Below are 19835 nucleotides of genomic sequence, written 5' to 3'. Positions count from 1 at the left end.
TCCAGGTGGGAAGGTGAGCAGAGCGCCCTCTAGCGGCTGCGGTGATACAGGACGCAGCTGTGACCTAGTAGCTCTCACAGCTCCTCCATCAGACCAGCAAGAGACATTAGGATTCACCTCGATTCATACTTGGACAGGTTCTAATGTCCTGAGGACAGTTGGGGACAGTAGGTGTGTCGCCCAGCAGTCATCCAGCCAGCCGACCAGCATATAGCCGGAGATGCCGGAGAGAGCTAGGCCACAGGGACTGAGCCTCGGCTAGCCAGCCAGCAGCTATCTGAAGGGACGGGTCCTCGCAGGGCTCATTAAACAGCTGCTCTGTTGTTGCTGTTGGCGACCTGCTCAGGTAAGATGCTATGCTAGTGAGCTAAGATGCTATGCTAGTGATGCTATGCTAGTGAGCTGTTACCTGTATGACTCGGTCCTAGCTTGGTAGTTGGCTGCTAGCCTGTGAACCGGTAGCTAGCTTGCCAGTTATAGGTAAATGTGCACACAATACGAAATATCATTGTGGATTGGACTAGCTGAGCAGCTATGGTTGGTGAGGCTAGTCTACTGTAACAGCAAGCTAGAGGTTAGTCTGGGGTCTGGAGCCTAACAGCAGGCTAGAGGTTAGTCTGGGTCTGGAGCCTAACAGCAGGCTCTAGGTCAGTCTCGGGTCTGGAGCCTAACAGCAGGCTGGAGGTTAGTCTGGGTCTGGAGCCTCACAGCAGGCTAGAGGTTAGTCTGGGGTCTGGAGCCCAACAGCAGGCTAGAGGTTAGTCTGGGGTCTGGAGCCCAACAGCAGGCTAGAGGTTAGTCTGGGGTCTGGAGCCCAACAGCAGGCTAGAGGTTAGTCTGGGTCTGGAGCCCAACAGCAGGCTAGAGGTTAGTCTGGGGTCTGGAGCCTAACAGCAGGCTAGAGGTTAGTCTGGGGTCTGGAGCCCAACAGCAGGCTAGAGGTTAGTCTGGGGTCTGGAGCCCAACAGCAGGCTAGAGGTTAGTCTGGGGTCTGGAGCCCAACAGCAGGCTAGAGGTTAGTCTGGGTCTGGAGCCTAACAGCAGGCTAGAGGTTAGTCTGGGTCTGGAGCATCATCCTAACAGCAGGCTAGAGGTTAGTCTGGGTCTGGAGCCTAACAGCAGGCTAGAGGTTAGTCTGGGTCTGGAGCCTAACAGCAGGCTAGAGGTTAGTCTGGGTCTGGAGCCTAACAGCAGGCTAGAGGTTAGTCTGGGGTCTGGAGCCTAACAGCAGGCTAGGGGTTAGTCTGGGGTCTGGAGCATCATCTGGATGCAGAGTCTCCAGGACGAGTCATTCTCAAACCAAGGTCTCTTGCAGGAGAGCCTGTATTACTGAGCTGCAGCACAATGGTGCTACTATATACAGTATCTAGCTACAATACAATAGTGCTACTGTAGCTAAATTGTAAAACCAGATACAACAATCAGAGATATGCCATAGAATACACACTCAAATATAAGAACAATTCAAAATTAATTTGGAAAGAGAAAGAAAATAATAAATACAATAATTACAAATATAGTGCAAAATAATGCAATGCACCAAGATTGATCAAACAAGGACTTTGGGACCATGGACTGTTCTCACTTCAAAGGACTTTGGAGTTCATTACAATTAAGTAGATGATGCCCAACAAGCCAGTCCTTAAGACTGTAGGCTAAGCATCTCCATCTCAACAGAGATGAAGCTGAGAGTGTGACACCTTCCTGAGGTTAACAGAGAGAGTCTGTTACTGTGGGTTGGCTGGTCTCCCTGTGGACCAGGGAGTGAGATCAACAGAGGAAGCAGTGTGCATAGCCTATAGAGATACATCACACCCAGCATTACAAGATGTGTGTTTGACTATGTGTTATGAAGTATAGACATTCCTCCATTTTAACTAGCCTACATTTCATGCCACCAATGCAACATGTAGGCTATGCCTGTCGTCCAATCAGGGTTGCACCCAGCCATCCACATGTGGGTCATCACAAAGCCTAGTTCAATGTCTAGACTCATTCTCACATATATAATACAGAATATATTTGAGTATCCAGTTGGCATTTCCCCTGGTTAGTACCATTATAACCCGTGATTGTGCATTGACCATGGTTTAATTTTTCAGTGAAGCAGTGTGGAAGCATGTAAAAACACTTTTCTTTATGAATATGTGTGTATATGAACATACTCAGACTACCTCAGATTAAGCTCCAGACATGGTCATGCTCCCAGTATCCTCGTGTGTGTTGCTAGGGGTGAAGGGTCATGACTGGCGCTGGGGTAGAGGAGGACATCCCATCTGGTGAAAGGAAGACGGTCACAGACTTCTGCTACTTGCTGGACAAGTCCAAACAACTTTTCAACGGACTAAGGTCAGTCTTAAGAGCTAGTTGCAGTCTTGGTGATTTTATTTGCCATGTTGGCATTGTATTCATATTTTCTTCTAGCCTATACGTACATTTAGATGTTATATTTGTGCTCCTGTTCCCTCTAAGTTATTCTTGTTTTGCTTCACAGTCTTATTATTCCTAATCTCCACCCTATTGTAACAGAGACCTTCCTCAATATGGACATAAGCAATGGCAGTCCTATTTTGGGCGGACCTTTGACGTCTACACCAAGCTATGGAAGTTCCAGCAGCAGCACAGGTCAGTGGGTCCGAGGGACTGGGTTGGTGGTTCTGGTACGTTCCGTCTGTGGGACTGTGTTGGTGGTTCTCGTACGTTCCGTCCGTGGGACTGTGTTGGTTGTTCTAGTACGTTCCGTCCGTGGGACTGTGTTGATCGTTCTCGTACGTTCCGTCCGTGGAACTGTGTTGATCGTTCTAGTACGTTCCGTCCGTGGGACTGTGTTGGTCGTTCTAGTACGTTCCGTCCGTGGAACTGTGTTGATCGTTCTAGTACGTTCCGTCCGTGGGACTGTGTTGATCGTTCTAGTACGTTCCGTCTGTGGGACTGTGTTGGTCGTTCTCGTAAGTTCCGTCCGTGGGACTGTGTTGGTCGTTCTGGTACGTTCCGTCCGTGGGACTGTGTTGGTGGTTCTCGTACGTTCCGTCCGTGGGACTGTGTTGATCGTTCTAGTACGTTCCGTCCGTGGGACTGTGTTGGTCGTTCTGGTACGTTCCGTCTGTGGGACTGTGTTGATCGTTCTAGTACGTTCCGTCCGTGGGACTGTGTTGGTCGTTCTGGTACGTTCCGTCTGTGGGACTGTGTTGATCGTTCTAGTACGTTCCGTCTGTGGGACTGTGTTGATCGTTCTAGTACGTTCCGTCCGTGGGACTGTGTTGGTGGTTCTCGTACGTTCCGTCTGTGGGACTGTGTTGGTCGTTCTCATACGTTCCGTCTGTGGGACTGTGTTGGTCGTTCTCGTACGTTCCGTCCGTGGGACTGTGTTGATCGTTCTAGTACGTTCCGTCTGTGGGACTGTGTTGATCGTTCTAGTACGTTCCGTCCGTGGGACTGTGTTTATCGTTCTGGTACGTTCCGTCCGTGGGACTGTGTTTGTCGTTCTCGTACGTTCCGTCCGAGGGACTGTGTTTGTCGTTCTCGTACGTTCCGTCCGTGGGACTGTGTTGGTCGTTCTCGTACGTTCCGTCTGTGGGACTGTGTTGATCGTTCTCGTACGTTCCGTCTGTGGGACTGTGTTGATCGTTCTAGTACGTTCCGTCCGTGGGACTGTGTTGGTCGTTCTCGTACGTTCCGTCCGTGGGACTGTGTTTGTCGTTCTCGTACGTTCCGTCTGTGGGACTGTGTTGATCGTTCTAGTACGTTCCGTCCGTGGGACTGTGTTGGTCGTTCTCGTACGTTCCGTCCGTGGGACTGTGTTGGTCGTTCTCGTACGTTCCGTCTGTGGGACTGTGTTGATCGTTCTAGTACGTTCCGTCCGTGGGACTGTGTTGGTCGTTCTCGTACGTTCCGTCCGTGGGACTGTGTTTGTCGTTCTCGTACGTTCCGTCCGAGGGAATGTGTTTGTCGTTCTCGTACGTTCCGTCTGTGGGACTGTGTTGATCGTTCTCGTACGTTCCGTCCGTGGGACTGTGTTGGTCGTTCTCGTACGTTCCGTCCGTGGGACTGTGTTGATCGTTCTCGTACGTTCCGCTCTTTCTGTGCGATCGTTTGGTTAATCTCCCACCGGCTCAGAACCCACCATGCAGTAAGTGAATGGCCATTGTTTTAGAACCCACCATGCAGTAAGTGAATGGCCATTGTTTTAGAACCCACCATGCAGTAAGTGAATGGCCGTTGTTTTAGAACCCACCATGCAGTAAGTGAATGGCCGTTCAGAACCCACCCAGTAGTAAGTGAATGGCCATGGTCATGCTATGAACCGCCAGGAAGGACACTTCATATTATTATTTTGATTTCCCTTCAGGACAGACTGAGAGATTATAGAAACAAACGCCATCTCTGAGGAAAAACGTTCTGAGTGAATGAAGGTTCTGTGGTTTATTATTTTTTAAGAATGTGTCGGTTAGATAAGTCTTTGGATGTTGATGTGTTTGTCTGACCAGTGTTCCCTTCTTGACCGCAGGCAGGTTCTGGACAGTCGATACGGATTAAAGAGATGGCAGATCGGAGAGGTTGCCTCCAAAATCGGGCAGCTTTACTATCACTATTAGTAAGCTTTCTAATCACTATCTGCATGATCACCAGTGTCTTCATTTACATTCTGATTCAAGAACACTCCTGAGACATTTTGTGTCTCTTAAAGGTGCAGTGTGTAGTTCTTGGCGCCATCTAGTGGAGAGGTTGTAGAGTGAAACAAACTCAATACAATTACATTGAATTCAACATGGCGGCCTCTATGGAAGGACCCGCTCCATGAAGGCTGCCATGTTGTAGATGTAGATATAAAGGGCTCATTCTGAGGTGAGGAAAATGCAACAGTTCTTATTTTCATGGGATTGTACACTAATTCAAACATACTTATGAAATTAATTTCTGCCAAATCAGCTCATTTTATTTTCACCACTAGATGTCGCCAAAAACTACACACTGTACCTTTAACACATCTTAGCTAATGAGGTTGCCAAACATAGCTTTTCACAGATACTGTTTTGGATGGGGATTGTTTGGGATGCTATGCATTAGCCCCTCATACCTTCCACAAGCATAGCAGCTAATGCTAACCAGAGCTAGTGTGGATTCTCCTACAAAGGTGTATCATCCAAAATTGCGTCCTTACCGCTTCCGCAAGGGGGCGCTAAACGCAACACCACTTACAATGTCAAGAGGCAGCAGAACAGTGATCAATTTCACCCAGTTGATTTGATTTGAGTTGTTCATGAGAGCTTCTCGTGAACGCAAGGCTGTCACCATGGTGTGGGACTGGTAGTGAGCCTGAACTCTTAACAGCTACATGTAGACTGAGACAGTCTCTCTGCTCATGAGGGACGTTTGATAACTAGAGCAGGTCGCTCAGAGAGAACCTCTACCCAGAATGCACGGCGCACAGATCTAATTCTGCCACAGAATTCTACACACTGCACCTTTAAGAGTTTGCCACAGTTTGGTGTGATTACATGCTGAGCATCTCTACGTGGCTGATTACAGTCAGAAGCATCTGAGATGCAGTACATCCCCAGTACTGTTTGTGCACAAACAAGGTAAATGTTCCAAATCTTACAGCGCCCCTTTAAATGACAGGCCAAGAGCAAGGCTTGGACAGGGCACAATTTGTTCTACGGTTAGTTCAACATTTTCAACATATTGCTTGTTTTTCCAATCACCTCCACCTCTGTTGGTTGATTCAGACCGTTGTGCTGTCTGTGGGAATAGTGGGTCAGGAGATGAACCATGACGTTGATTTGTTGTGTGTCAAACAGCCAGAAGCCCTCATGTTTTTATGTTCCAGCCTCCGTACCTCAGAGACAGAAGCCCTTATGTGTTTATGTTCCAGCCTCCGTACCTCAGAGACAGAAGCCCTTATGTGTTTCTGTTCCAGCCTCCGTACCTCAGAGACGAGCTACCTGAATGAGGCTTTTTCATTCTATTCAGCCATCAGGCAACGTTCCTACTACTATCAGGTCAACAAAGAAGATCGGTGAGTTTGAAGTATGGTAACAGAGTGTTTTAGAAATATGAGAGAGACCAACTAAATTATGATTGACACTTCTGTATGTATGGCTAACTGACTACCTGTTAGCTTTCGTACGCTATACAGAGATATGAAGACAGTACAAGCTTGTCCCCGAGGTCATATCTTATCTGCTCTGGTCTTTTGCCAGATTAAATCACTTGGCCCTGGCTGGTGCTCCTTCCTCCCTCTTACACTTCACTACAGACCCCTTACACTTTCCTTTCTCTCTTGCTTAGGACATTCTGTTTGAAAAAGGGGTTTAAAGCCATGATCCAATATTGGGTCTAATGTTATTGCTAGTCTGGATGGGTCTATTTGACGGCTCTATTTGACTAATTGATGATACAGTATAGAGTAGATAACTACTCCATTTTGATTGAAGTAGTTAACCATAAGTACTTAACCATATTGGGTTTTCTTCCATCCCTTCTTTCCTGTTAGGCCAGAGCTGGTAGTGAAGAAGCTTCGATATTATGCCCGCTACATCGTGGTCTGTTTACTACTGAACAAGATGGACCTGGTGAAAGTGTTGGTCAAGGTATGGAACCAGAGAAGGGGAAACAAGATGGTGGTAGAAACATCTGTCAAGCTGTGAGAAGAGAGAAGAATATGTAAACAGTCTGTCATGTTTCTCTATTGCAGATTATGGAGCTTTTTTGGGTCAAAATTGACCTATAGAATTCACAACTCAAATGTCAGTTTTGCTCTGCTTGTTGTAATAATGATCAACAATTAAGTGAGAGCCCATCATGTTTTATGTTGAAGGTTGTGAAGTTCATTTCAAATCAAGAGTTATGCTTTTCATTCCGAGGAGGGCTCAGTATAGTTAATTTTTCATACTGCTTTGTACACAAAAAAATATACTTTAATTTAGTATACTGTACTCCATACTCAGGGGCCGTTTACTTTCAAAATCCACAGTAGAGATTGCGGAGCTTCCTGGCTTGTTTGGTCCTTGTTCTAGGATTCTCATAGGTCAGTGTAGAGGTTACGTGCATTGTGGGTAGAGTTCTTATTAGTTATACTTCTAATCCTTGTATTCCTCTCCGATGGTCAGCTGTGCCCTAGCGCTCACACGTCTGACCACCACAACAAGCCCTAGCAACCAAACCTTAATGCCAGAACTGATTTCGGTAGCAACCAAGCTAGCCATGAATAAAATTGACTGCATATTTGCTGTGCAACATATCAACTGCCCAGTTGTCAAAATTAATTGCCAATAAACTGGTTATGCTGGGCTGGTCTGCTATTCAGCCTCCCTCCGTCCACTGCAGTTGCACAAACTAGTTAGCATGCACATTAGCTACTAGCTAGGTAGCTATTGATAGCATGCTGGGAAGGATTCAGCTAGCTAGTAGCCATTTTGTGGGTAAATTTACCACATGAAAGTGAATGTGTGAATGCGGTCAGATATGTATGAATGGATGCTCGTATTATGTGTATCAATGGGCAAACACGGTAAACACCCCGGTGCATTTTTATATAAAGAAAAAATATTGTATACAAAATGTGTGCCCTGCCAAAGCACTTTTTTCCTCTAAGTATAAAACACTTAGGCCTGTTTTTTTGCGTGTGTAGTTTTTTTTTTAGAACTGTTTTGTGTGTACAGTGTCTCACTTATAGTGTCTCATACTGTATGTATTCTCTTCTGTAGGAGCTGTCAGAGGAAATAGAAGATTACACTCAGCGCTTCAACACTGAAGATCAACTAGAATGGAATCTGGTCTTACAAGAGGTGGCAGCTTTTGTGGAGGTCAGACCCTGAAAGTACCAGCTACTGCGTCGGTCAGGAAGAAGCCCGCGGTCATAACGCCTGGGGGTCTGCAGTCGCCTCAGACCTCCCGGACTGAGCGTTTAATACAAAGAATATCCACAAAACTGTGCTCCATTATCAGATAGCTAACAGAACAGCTACACTGCGTACTGTAACTGTAAAGCATCAGGGATTAATGTGCTCTCTAATCACTGAAAGCTGCTGTCACATCTTTACACATTAGGGCTTAGGTTTATTCAGATTGAACAGATGGGCTGGCTAAGTTGTGTAGTTTCTACATAAATGGAAACGATGCATTCAAACTGATCCAAACTAAGGTTAGAGAGCTGCTGGTTGCAGCTAAAAATTGGTATCTGATCGGTATCCTCTGATCGGTATCGGACCTGGAAATCAACCCCCCAAAAACAGATCTCCAGTGTAGCACTTCTGAAAGGTCATCTTGCACTTGCATGTTCAGTGAGAGGGGACTCAGGCAAGCAGAGGGCAAAGTATTTGGACATTAAAACATTTTTGGTGGCTCTGTACACCAGCACTTATGGTTTTAATATTATACAAGGCCATGAGATTGACGTCCACATGGACAGGAATCAAAACAGAAAATCAAAGTTCTACGTATTATCATGGTGATAAAGAGAAGCTATTTGATTTGAACATTTAGACCCAGCGTTTCTACAGGTAGGTGGAGGCATTTCCATAGATGTCTTTAGTGACAGGTGAGCACGCCTTCATGCATGTGTCCCTACAGCCCAGCGTCAGAGCCTCGTGAGACTCATCACCTCACAAGCTCACAATGGTTCACTCCACTCATCAGTCTGGAGAAGATCCATAGAGATCCGTTTGATTGGCTGATCAGAAAAGGAAAATGGAATTCCACTGTTCCTGTCAGAGTGATATCTGAGGCGTCGCGCCCGCGCTCGTACTCCCGCGCTCATCTTCTCATGTTGTGTGTTTGGCGAGCAGGCCGACCCGGTGATGGTGCTGAGTGAGGAGAACGCCGTGGTCATCACTACCAACCGCCTCCAGGAGGGCAGCGTGCCGGTGCTGGAGCAGGGCATGGTGGTGGGGCAGCTCCTCCTGGCCGACGCCCTCATCATCGGCAACTGCACCAACCAGGTGATGAGATGACCCAGAGACTCTGGTTTAGTTCAATTCACGGCATCAAGACAAGATGGTTCCTCACACACATGACATAATGGCGTTAAACAGCTTATTTAACAATGGTGTTCCATTGTGATTTTTCTGCATGAATACTTTAGCAATATATGTCATAATTTAAAGACTGATATGTAGTAGGTTTGGTTTCGATATTATGGCAATTGCTTAAATGTTCATCACACTACTCTATTTCACACTACTCTATTTCTCACTACTCTATTTCTCACTACTCTATTTCACACTACTCTATTTCACACTACTCTATTTCACACTACTCTATTTCTCACTACTCTATTTCTCACTACTCTATTTCTCACTACTCTATTTCTCACTACTCTATTTCACACTACTCTATTTCTCACTACTCTATTTCTCACTACTCTATTTCACACTACTCTATTTCACACTACTCTATTTCTCACTACTCTATTTCTCACTACTCTATTTCTCACTACTCTTTCTCACGCTAAACCTGTTTCTCTGGTTTCTGTCAGGTGAAGTTTAGTGAACTAACTATCGACATGTTTCGAGTGCTCCAAGCTTTGGAGCGGGAACCAGTCAACCTGGCTATACAGACCCCTAAACCAGGATCACTGGTGAGTGATATAGACTAAACCAGGATCACTAGTGAGTGATACAGACCACTAAACCAGGATCACTGGTGAGTGATTATAGACCACTAAACCAGGATCACTAGTGAGTGATACAGACTAAACCAGGATCACTAGTGAGTGATACAGACTAAACCAGGATCACTAGTGAGTGATACAGACTAAACCAGGATCACTAGTGAGTGATACAGACTAAACCAGGATCACTAGTGAGTGTCCCACACCACCAGACTTTCCGTCAGATCATTGACGGGACACAGTCATAGTCAGTCCAACACCCAGGCATGAGCGGTCGACGTTTGCTAATCATTTAGGAAATGATCTGGGTAAAATAACCTCCGTGTTCTTTCTTTCAACGTGTTTCTAGGAGCCCAATGAGAAACCAGCTAAGAGAGAAAACCCTCACAAGTATTTACTATACAAGCCCACGTTCAGCCAGCTCTACACCTTCCTGTCTGCGTCCTTCAAGGTGCGTCCCCCGCCGCTCCGCTGGGCGCCTCCTGGCCCTGGGCTCACTGGCACCCTGCTTCTGATGCGCTGGTCCACCTCCCGTTTAACTATCCAGGATACGTCTGCCTTTGTGTTCTTTTGGTTCCCTTTGAAAGATGAATTGTAATGTCTAATGTGTATGTTGTTGTTTTGTAGGAATTACCAGCAAACAGCGTGCTGCTTGTTTATCTCTCAGCCAGCGGAGTCCTCCCTACGGGACATATAGACTATGAGGGTACGTATGAGTCTGTCCTCTAGGACATATAGACTACGAGGGTACGTATGAGTCTGTCCTCCCTACGGGACATATAGACTATGAGGGTACGTATGAGTCTGTCCTCTAGGACACATAGACTACGAGGGTACGTATGAGTCTGTCCTCCCTACGGGACACATAGACTACGAGGGTACGTATGAGTCTGTCCTCCCTATGGGACACATAGACTACGAGGGTACGTATGAGTCTGTCCTCCCTATGGGACATATAGACTACGAGGGTACGTATGAGTCTGTCCTCTAGGACATATAGACTACGAGGGTACGTATGAGTCTGTCCTCCCTATGGGACAAATAGACTACGAGGGTACGTATGAGTCTGTCCTCTAGGACACATAGACTACGAGAGTACGTATGAGTCTGTCCTCCCTACGGGACACATAGACTACGAGGGTACGTATGAGTCTGTCCTCCCTACGGGACACATAGACTACGAGGGTACGTATGAGTCTGTCCTCCCTACGGGACATATAGACTACGAGGGTACGTATGAGTCTGTCCTCTAGGACACATAGAGTACGAGGGTACGTATGAGTCTGTCCTCTAGGACACATAGACTACGAGGGTACGTATGAGTCTGTCCTCTAGGACATATAGACTACGAGGGTACGTATGAGTCTGTCCTCCCTATGGGACACAGACTACGAGGGTACATATGAGTCTGTCCTCTAGGACACATAGACTACGAGGGTACGTATGAGTCTGTCCTCCCTATGGGACACATAGACTACGAGGGTACGTATGAGTCTGTCCTCCCTACGGGACACATAGACTACGAGGGTACGTATGAGTCTGTCCTCTAGGACATATAGACTACGAGGGTACGTATGAGTCTGTCCTCCCTACGGGACACATAGAGTACGAGGGTACGTATGAGTCTGTCCTCCTTCTGCAGGTGTAATGTGTAGGTGTCCCAATACTTTAATCCATATATTGTAGGTCTGGCAATGCGAGACCACCTGACAATAGTTGTCAAAACAAAATGCCAATGAACTGGCTATGCTAGCAGCTAGCATTATTCCCAAATACACGTTTGATACATTGACTGCCCGTCACAGTATATGGGCAGCCAGCCCGTCACTAATGACACTCATGAATGACGGGTGTCCAGTTGTGAAAACCTATCATCAACAAACTGGTTATGCTAGCCAAACAAATTTGAATAACAGTGTCTCCACAGAAATATCTATTGGTTTGTTGATGTTCAGTGCATTTTCAGGGCCATATGACTTCGGAGGAGTTCTCACCAACACTAACCGGGACGTGGTGAACGGGGAGACGGTCCAGAAGAGGAACCAGGCCCAGAAAGAGATGCACTGGTGAGAGGCTCAACTCAGTCATCACTACTACCGTTAATCCATGACATCACAGTCATCACTACTACCGTTAATCCATAACATCACAGTCATCACTACTACCTTTAATCCATAACATCACAGTCATCACTACTACTCTTTAATCCATGACATCACAGTCATCACTACTACCTTTAATCCATAACATCACAGTCATCACTACTACCTTTAATCCATAACATCACAGTCATCACTACTACCGTTAATCCATAACATCACAGTCATCACTACTACCGTTAATCCATAACATCACAGTCATCACTACTACCTTTAATCCATAACATCACAGTCATCACTACTACCGTTAATCCATGACATCACAGCCATCACTACTACCGTTAGTCCATAACATCACAGTCATCACTACTACCGTTAATCCATAACATCACAGTCATCACTACTACCTTTAATCCTGATAACATCACAGTCATCACTACTACCTTTAATCCATAACATCACAGTTATCACTACTACTCTTTAATCCATAACATCGCAGTCATCACTACTACCTTTAATCCATAACATCACAGTCATCACTACTACTCTTTAATCCATAACATCACAGTCATCACTACTACCGTTAATCCAGAACATCACAGTCATCACTACTACCGTTAATCCATAACATCACAGTCATCACTACTACCGTTAATCCATAACATCACAGTCATCACTACTACCGTTAATCCATAACATCACAGTCATCACTACTACCTTTAATCCATAACATCACAGTCATCACTACTACCTTTAATCCATAACATCACAGTCATCACTACTACTCTTTAATCCATAACATCACAGTCATCACTACTACCTTTAATCCATAACATCACAGTCATCACTACTACCGTTAATCCTGATAACATCACAGTCATCACTACTACCTTTAATCCATAACATCAGTCATCACTACTACCGTTAATCCATAACATCACAGTCATCACTACTACCTTGAATCCATAACATCACAGTCATCACTACTACCTTTAATCCATAACATCACAGTCATCACTACTACCTTTAATCCTGATAACATCACAGTCATCACTACTACCGTTAATCCTGATAACATCACAGTCATCACTACTACCGTTAATCCTGATAACATCACAGTCATCACTACTACCTTTAATCTATAACATCACAGTCATCACTACTACTCTTTAATCCATAACATCACAGTCATCACTACTACCGTTAATCCATAACATCAGTCATCACTACTACCGTTAATCCATAACATCACAGTCATCACTACTACCTTTAATCCATAACATCACAGTCATCACTACTACCGTTAATCCATAACATCACAGTCATCACTACTACCTTTAATCCATAACATCACAGTCATCACTACTACCTTTAATCCATAACATCACAGTCATCACTACTACCTTTAATCTATAACATCACAGTCATCACTACTACCGTTAATCCATAACATCACAGTCATCACTACTACCTTTAATCCATAACATCACAGTCATCACTACTACCTTTAATCCATAACATCACAGTCATCACTACTACCTTTAATCTATAACATCAGTCATCACTACTACCGTTAATCCATAACATCACAGTCATCACTACTACCGTTAATCCATAACATCACAGTCATCACTACTACCGTTAATCCATAACATCACAGGCATCACTACTACCGTTAATCCATAACATCACAGTCATCACTACTACCGTTAATCCATAACATCACTGTCATCACTACTACCGTTAATCCATAACATCACAGTCATCACTACTACCTTTAATCCATAACATCACAGTCATCACTACTACCTTTAATCCATAACATCACAGTCATCACTACTACCGTTAATCCATAACATCACAGTCATCACTACTACCTTTAATCCATAACATCACAGTCATCACTACTACCTTTAATCCATAACATCACAGTCATCACTACTACCTTTAATCTATAACATCAGTCATCACTACTACCGTTAATCCATAACATCACAGTCATCACTACTACCGTTAATCCATAACATCACAGTCATCACTACTACCGTTAATCCATAACATCACAGTCATCACTACTACCGTTAATCCATAACATCACAGTCATCACTACTACCTTTAATCCATAACATCACAGTCATCACTACTACCGTTAATCCATAACATCACAGTCATCACTACTACCGTTAATCCATAACATCACAGTCATCACTACTACCGTTAATCCATAACATCACAGTCATCACTACTACCTTTAATCCATAACATCACAGTCATCACTACTACCGTTAATCCATAACATCACAGTCATCACTACTACCGTTAATCCATAACATCACAGTCATCACTACTACCTTTAATCCTGATAACATCACAGTCATCACTACTACCGTTAATCCATAACATCACAGTCATCACTACTACCTTTAATCCTGATAACATCACAGTCATCACTACTACCGTTAATCCATAACATCACAGTCATCACTACTACCTTTAATCCATAACATCACAGTCATCACTACTACCTTTAATCCTGAAAACATCACAGTCATCACTACTACCTTTAATCCTGATAACATCACAGTCATCACTACTACCGTTAATCCATAACATCACAGTCATCACTACTACCTTTAATCCATAACATCACAGTCATCACTACTACCTTTAATCCATAACATCACAGTCATCACTACTACCTTTAATCCATAACATCACAGTCATCACTACTACCTTTAATCCATAACATCACAGTCATCACTACTACCTTTAATCCATAACATCACAGTCATCACTACTACCTTTAATCCTGAAAACATCACAGTCATCACTACTACCTTTAATCCTGATAACATCACAGTCATCACTACTACCTTTAATCCATAACATCACAGTCATCACTACTACCGTTAATCCTGATAACATCACAGTCATCACTACTACCTTTAATCCATAACATCACAGTCATCACTACTACCGTTAATCCATAACATCACAGTCATCACTACTACCTTTAATCCATAACATCACAGTCATCACTACTACTCTTTAATCCATAACATCACAGTCATCACTACTACCTTTAATCCATAACATCACAGTCATCACTACTACTCTTTAATCCATAACATCAGTCATCACTACTACCGTTAATCCATAACATCACAGTCATCACTACTACCGTTAATCCATAACATCACAGTCATCACTACTACCGTTAATCCATAACATCACAGTCATCACTACTACCTTTAATCCATAACATCACAGTCATCACTACTACTCTTTAATCCTGATAGCATCTGATAAAACCCCCAGTGGCATCAAGCGCAAAAAAAAAAGCATTGAGCGACATGTATATGTGTTAAATATGAATCCAGTCTCTTTGCTTCATGTCAAGCCTTCACCCCGGGGACCTGCTCCCTTTCACCCGGAAGCCATTGTTTATCATCGTGGATTCCTCCAACAGCTCAGCTTACAAGGTCTGTTACATTCATTCATTTACTATTTCACTTATTATTATTGAGGAGAGATGTGTTTACACTGCGCACACATGATCTCTTAAACATGGACACGGTCCACACCTCCGTTAACCTTTCACCTCGGGGGATTCTAATGGACCAATGCCCAACGTACGATAGCTAGGCTGCTAGACCGACCGCGGGGGGCGTGGCCAACTAAAGGACTGGTTGCTCTGTGTGACTAAGCGCTGTATCATTACTACAGTTACAATAACTGGTTTGGAATTGATATAATACTTAATTTAAAAATGGTGAATCCATTGTTTATAAAGTATGAAAATACAATCATTAAACACATTATACATTAGCTTATTAATGGAGAAAACATAACTGTGTTAATGAATTGCTTACTAATGTGTATTAATGTATGAACAATGCTATAGATGATGAACTAAGTACTAATACTTAAATACTGCTTCATAGCGTGCACTTATAAAGTGTTACTGAATTTTGTCTTATAAAGTGTTATTGTATTTTGTCTATCGACTTTTGTTTTAAAATTCTTACGTGTGTGTTTATATATATATATATATATATATATATATATATATATATATATATATATATAAATATAACTGATATATATATCATAATTTATGGGCCCACAGGTTAAAAATGGCTGCCCTGTTGTCTGTGAGAACTGATTTGAAGATAATTTAAAAATATAATAAAGGGTCATGTTTGATCAGAGAACACGAGGACAGTTTGAGTACTTTGTTGTTATTAGTGAGTGGCTAAGCCCTCACTGGGAAATAGCTTGATTATGTAATAATAACTGGCAGATCGTGACTATAATTGAAACAATTTAAGAAATGGAAGAATATGAAACTGTTAACTTGTCACTCTTTTTTTTTTTCTATCCTTCCAGAATTTCTCTAATCTCTTTGGGCAGCCGCTGGTGTGCCTGTTGTCTCCCACAGTGTATCCCAAGAGTATACAAGGTACCGTTACTATACTATACTATACTATACCGTTACTATATCTCCCACAGTCTATCCCAAGAGTATACAAGGTACCGTTACTATATCCTCTAAATACAAATAAGCACATTTGAGTTCATTTGCATTGAGGTGTTCCCTCACAATAACAGGCTGTAGATGACCTGTAATCCACCTATGACTCTACTAATCAGACAGAAGTTAACATGGGAGATCACTGTGATATATAATGTATATATAATGTGTGTTCCCTCCCTTATTGTCTCTTAAATCCTCTCCATCTCTTCGTGTTTCAGACCAGTCCCAGCGCGGAAGCCTCTTCACTCTTTTCCTCTACTGCCCCCTCATGGCCTTCCTGTCCGTGTGCGGCCTGAGTACGCTACGCCAGGGCGTGTGGGAGCGGGCGCAGGAGTTCCTCTGCAAGGTGGACCACGACATCGGCCAGATGATGACGCGCTCGCGAGCCATAGGTATCAATCACACAGCTCTGTGTCCATGTTATGCTGGAGTACAAATATATATGCTAATGGATTCATGTGAGACAGTGTTTCTACAAGCTGAGTCTGCAAAAAAACAAAAGTTGAGTGATTTGAGTCACGCGAATGACTGAGAATGGCCAGAAAAACCTCGTCCTGATGTTCCTCTCAAGCTCTTGACCCTGCAGTTATTTGGCTTGTGATGATACATGATGTGTTGCCAGAGAAACTTAGTTTGTTAGCAAATTGACCCGAAGTCATTAGAGGTATGTTCGTCATATTGGTCTAATCATGACATTAATATGAATGGCATAATGCAATTTACAGAAGATATTATAAATATTATTTATATGCCCAAGTTGATTAATGTGTAAATTGAAACACCACTGCCTTCCGCACTGACTACTTTGAAGCAAACTTTGCTCAAGTTTGTGGAAATACACCTTTAGGTGATACAAATATTTCAAATGGTCTGTTGCGTATGTCTGGGCGCACACACACACACACACACACACATAATGTCCATGTTTCCCCAGACCAGGCCTTTCTTCAGTTCTATGGTGACGAGTTCCTGCGGTTACTGCTGGTGCGCTTCGTGTTCTGCTCAGCCACGCTGAGACTGCACAAACTCTTCCGGGTAAATAACTCTTTTGTTGTGCATGAAAACATGAAAAACCCTTTTGATAACTTGATTATGTTGACATAAGTGAAAAGCTAGTTGAAATGACCGTATAGAGACTGCTGGAATGTGCAGACTAGCGTTCCGGGTGCTCTCTCCCTCTCAGGAGTCCCGGAGTCATACCCTCAGCTGCCCAATCAGGTGCTCTCTCTCTCTCTCTCTCTCTCTCTCTCTCTCTCTCTCTCACTCTCTCTCTCTCTCTCTCAGGAGTCTCGGAGCTTCCCGGAGTCATACCCTCAACTGCCCAATCAGGAGACGGTGGAGAGCGGCCTCCTGCAGAAGCACGTCCTGGAGCTGGCAGCCATGTTGGACGTAGAGAATCTATTCTGGAACGATACCCTGGAGAACCGCTGAGTGATTTCCTGACGGGCTAGTTTCCTGACGGGCTAGTTTCCTGACGGCTCGTCCACACACATTAGACGCTAGGACAGAAAATATCAACACCTGCCCAATCCAGATCCCTTACAGTATTTGGCATGTAATTAAAATACTTGAGCTCATCTAGTTTAATTTACCTTTTAACCTGCAAATTGAATACATTAATCCTGCTACCTGTTAAAGAAACAGTGACCGTTCAATTATCCAAACAGACACAGATCATTTACAATGAGCACATACTGTATATTTACAATCAAACTTACATGGTCCTGCTTCCAATCAGTTTGGAGCACATTGAGGATCATTTGACAACAAAAATACAACAAATGGACCTAGAACTTTATGACATCACTACTTGCAATGATTCCATATGAACAAGGCATCTCAGACAGTGCTGCAGGGTAGGCTTCACCAAAGCTACTGGACTTGTTCCTGAAGTTCACTGGTCAGTGGAGCGGTCACTTGTTGTTTGCGATGGACAATGAGATTGAAGATTGTCAATAATCACTCTGAGAGAAACAGTCAATATTACATTGAATGACAAATAGCATCAAAATAGTCTCATTCACTGCAAAAGGACAGTAAAGGTTCAGCCTTCTGGAATATACTCTTGAAGGCCTTCAAAGATTTGGCAAGGGTTAAAAAAGGCGTAGTCATATTAAATCTAAAAACACTTTATTTTAATTAAAATTGATATGAAGATAATTTCGAGACACAAATAGGACACATTCCTATTATATTTACAACAATAACATATTTGCTCTGGTTTGATATTAGCGTGTATTGAGGGCAGGTGAAGAATCCATATTTACATCCTGATCAAGATGAGCAATTTGACATTAAGAGGAATATGTTCCAGACATTTCTAGGCCTCTCCCCCCTCCCCACCCCTGCTGGGAGCCAGCTGATTGGTTGGGCTAGTTGGAGGCTTGAGAAGTGAAAACTTTACCTAATATTACACTGAAACAGGTTGAGACTGCATGTTCTGTATGAATGGTCACATTCAGTGGTGAGGAAAAATGGAAAAAAAAACTTCAGTTTTCACATTTACTTAAGATTTCAGCCAGAAATGATTATCCATTTTTCATACTAATTTTAGACAACCTACTCCACTTTTATAGAGGAAATATTTTTTTTAAATTAACAAAAAAATAAAAACATTCAAAAATGTAAAATAAAATAATAAAAATAAATAAATGGGGATGTTGTGTCGTGAATGAGTGAAAACGTGAGTCCCCTTATAAAATTGTGCTCTTATGTTCGCAATTCAAGCTGATTTTGCCACCAACCCTTACATTAGTCACCCATCTGGTAAATTGCAATTTTTGCCAAAGTGGAGCGTAGATTTTCTAAATCAGAAATGTAATCTGGACACTCAGGAATATTTGCAATGATATTCTACTCTACAGCCATGGTACTCTGCCAGAAGAGGCTTTTCGGGAGGAAATTATCTTTTTACTTTTCTGCTGAATTTATAGAATGTTTAAATAATATAATGTAAGGTTTACACAACACATGAAATCTAAGGAAATAGTCCTGGTAGATAAATCCAAATAATTTACATTGTTCAGTTTTGAGTAGAAGTCGAGCCACAAGGATCATACGTGTTTAGTTCTGCTGAGCCTGCATCTTCCTAAGCTACAGCCTAACCTCAGCTTTCTAAAAAACATCTGATCTACAGAGCTTTTAGTTTCCTCAATTCTTCATTGATTTTCAAACTTTTTACCTCTTTAAAAGAATTTAAAAAGATGCATTTGTGCTGAATGTCATGTCTCTTAAAAGGTGAACAGCTGCGACTTGCCTGCATGTAAACCTGGCCTCTGACCGTCTCTGACCATCTGTGACCATCTCTGACCATCTCTCAGCACATCACAAAGCTGTTCCCTTCCACACTTGTTCTGTGTTTCTATATTATCTCTCCATTTGTGCCATCATGGACATCCACAGACCACCCAATGGGTCAGCACGGACAACCGTGTTCTCGCCCAAAACGGTCAGGCTAGTGGATGTATGTTTACAGACCCAGGGCCACAAAAACAAAACCTTTAGAAGTGGAAGTACTGTAGAAGTGGGCTTTTTCCTTAAGGGACATTATTTGAGGGGTGCATCTCCATAGTTGTAAGTGTACTCC

At 43.2% G+C, this 19835-nt stretch overlaps 1 protein-coding gene across 1 annotated transcript; it reads left to right on the top strand.

Moving 5' to 3' along the window:
- The first annotated feature begins 218 nt into the window (after positions 1-218).
- scai (suppressor of cancer cell invasion) lies at positions 219-18617 on the top strand. Its single transcript, XM_084452084.1, has 17 exons — positions 219-346; positions 2231-2349; positions 2530-2625; positions 4508-4594; positions 5921-6019; positions 6497-6593; positions 7710-7808; positions 8790-8942; positions 9479-9580; positions 9963-10064; positions 10241-10319; positions 11580-11679; positions 15113-15194; positions 16102-16174; positions 16468-16641; positions 17184-17284; positions 17534-18617. The coding sequence occupies exons 2-17, from the start codon at positions 2243-2245 to the stop codon at positions 17678-17680; spliced, it is 1698 nt and encodes a 565-aa protein (XP_084308210.1). The 5' UTR covers positions 219-346; positions 2231-2242; the 3' UTR covers positions 17681-18617.
- Positions 18618-19835: the final 1218 nt, after the last annotated feature.

This window comes from Borostomias antarcticus (genome assembly GCF_949987555.1).
Source record: "Borostomias antarcticus genome assembly, chromosome: 2".
In the NCBI taxonomy this organism is placed as follows: domain Eukaryota; kingdom Metazoa; phylum Chordata; class Actinopteri; order Stomiiformes; family Stomiidae; genus Borostomias; species Borostomias antarcticus.
This window is presented reverse-complemented; position numbering and strand designations above follow the sequence as displayed.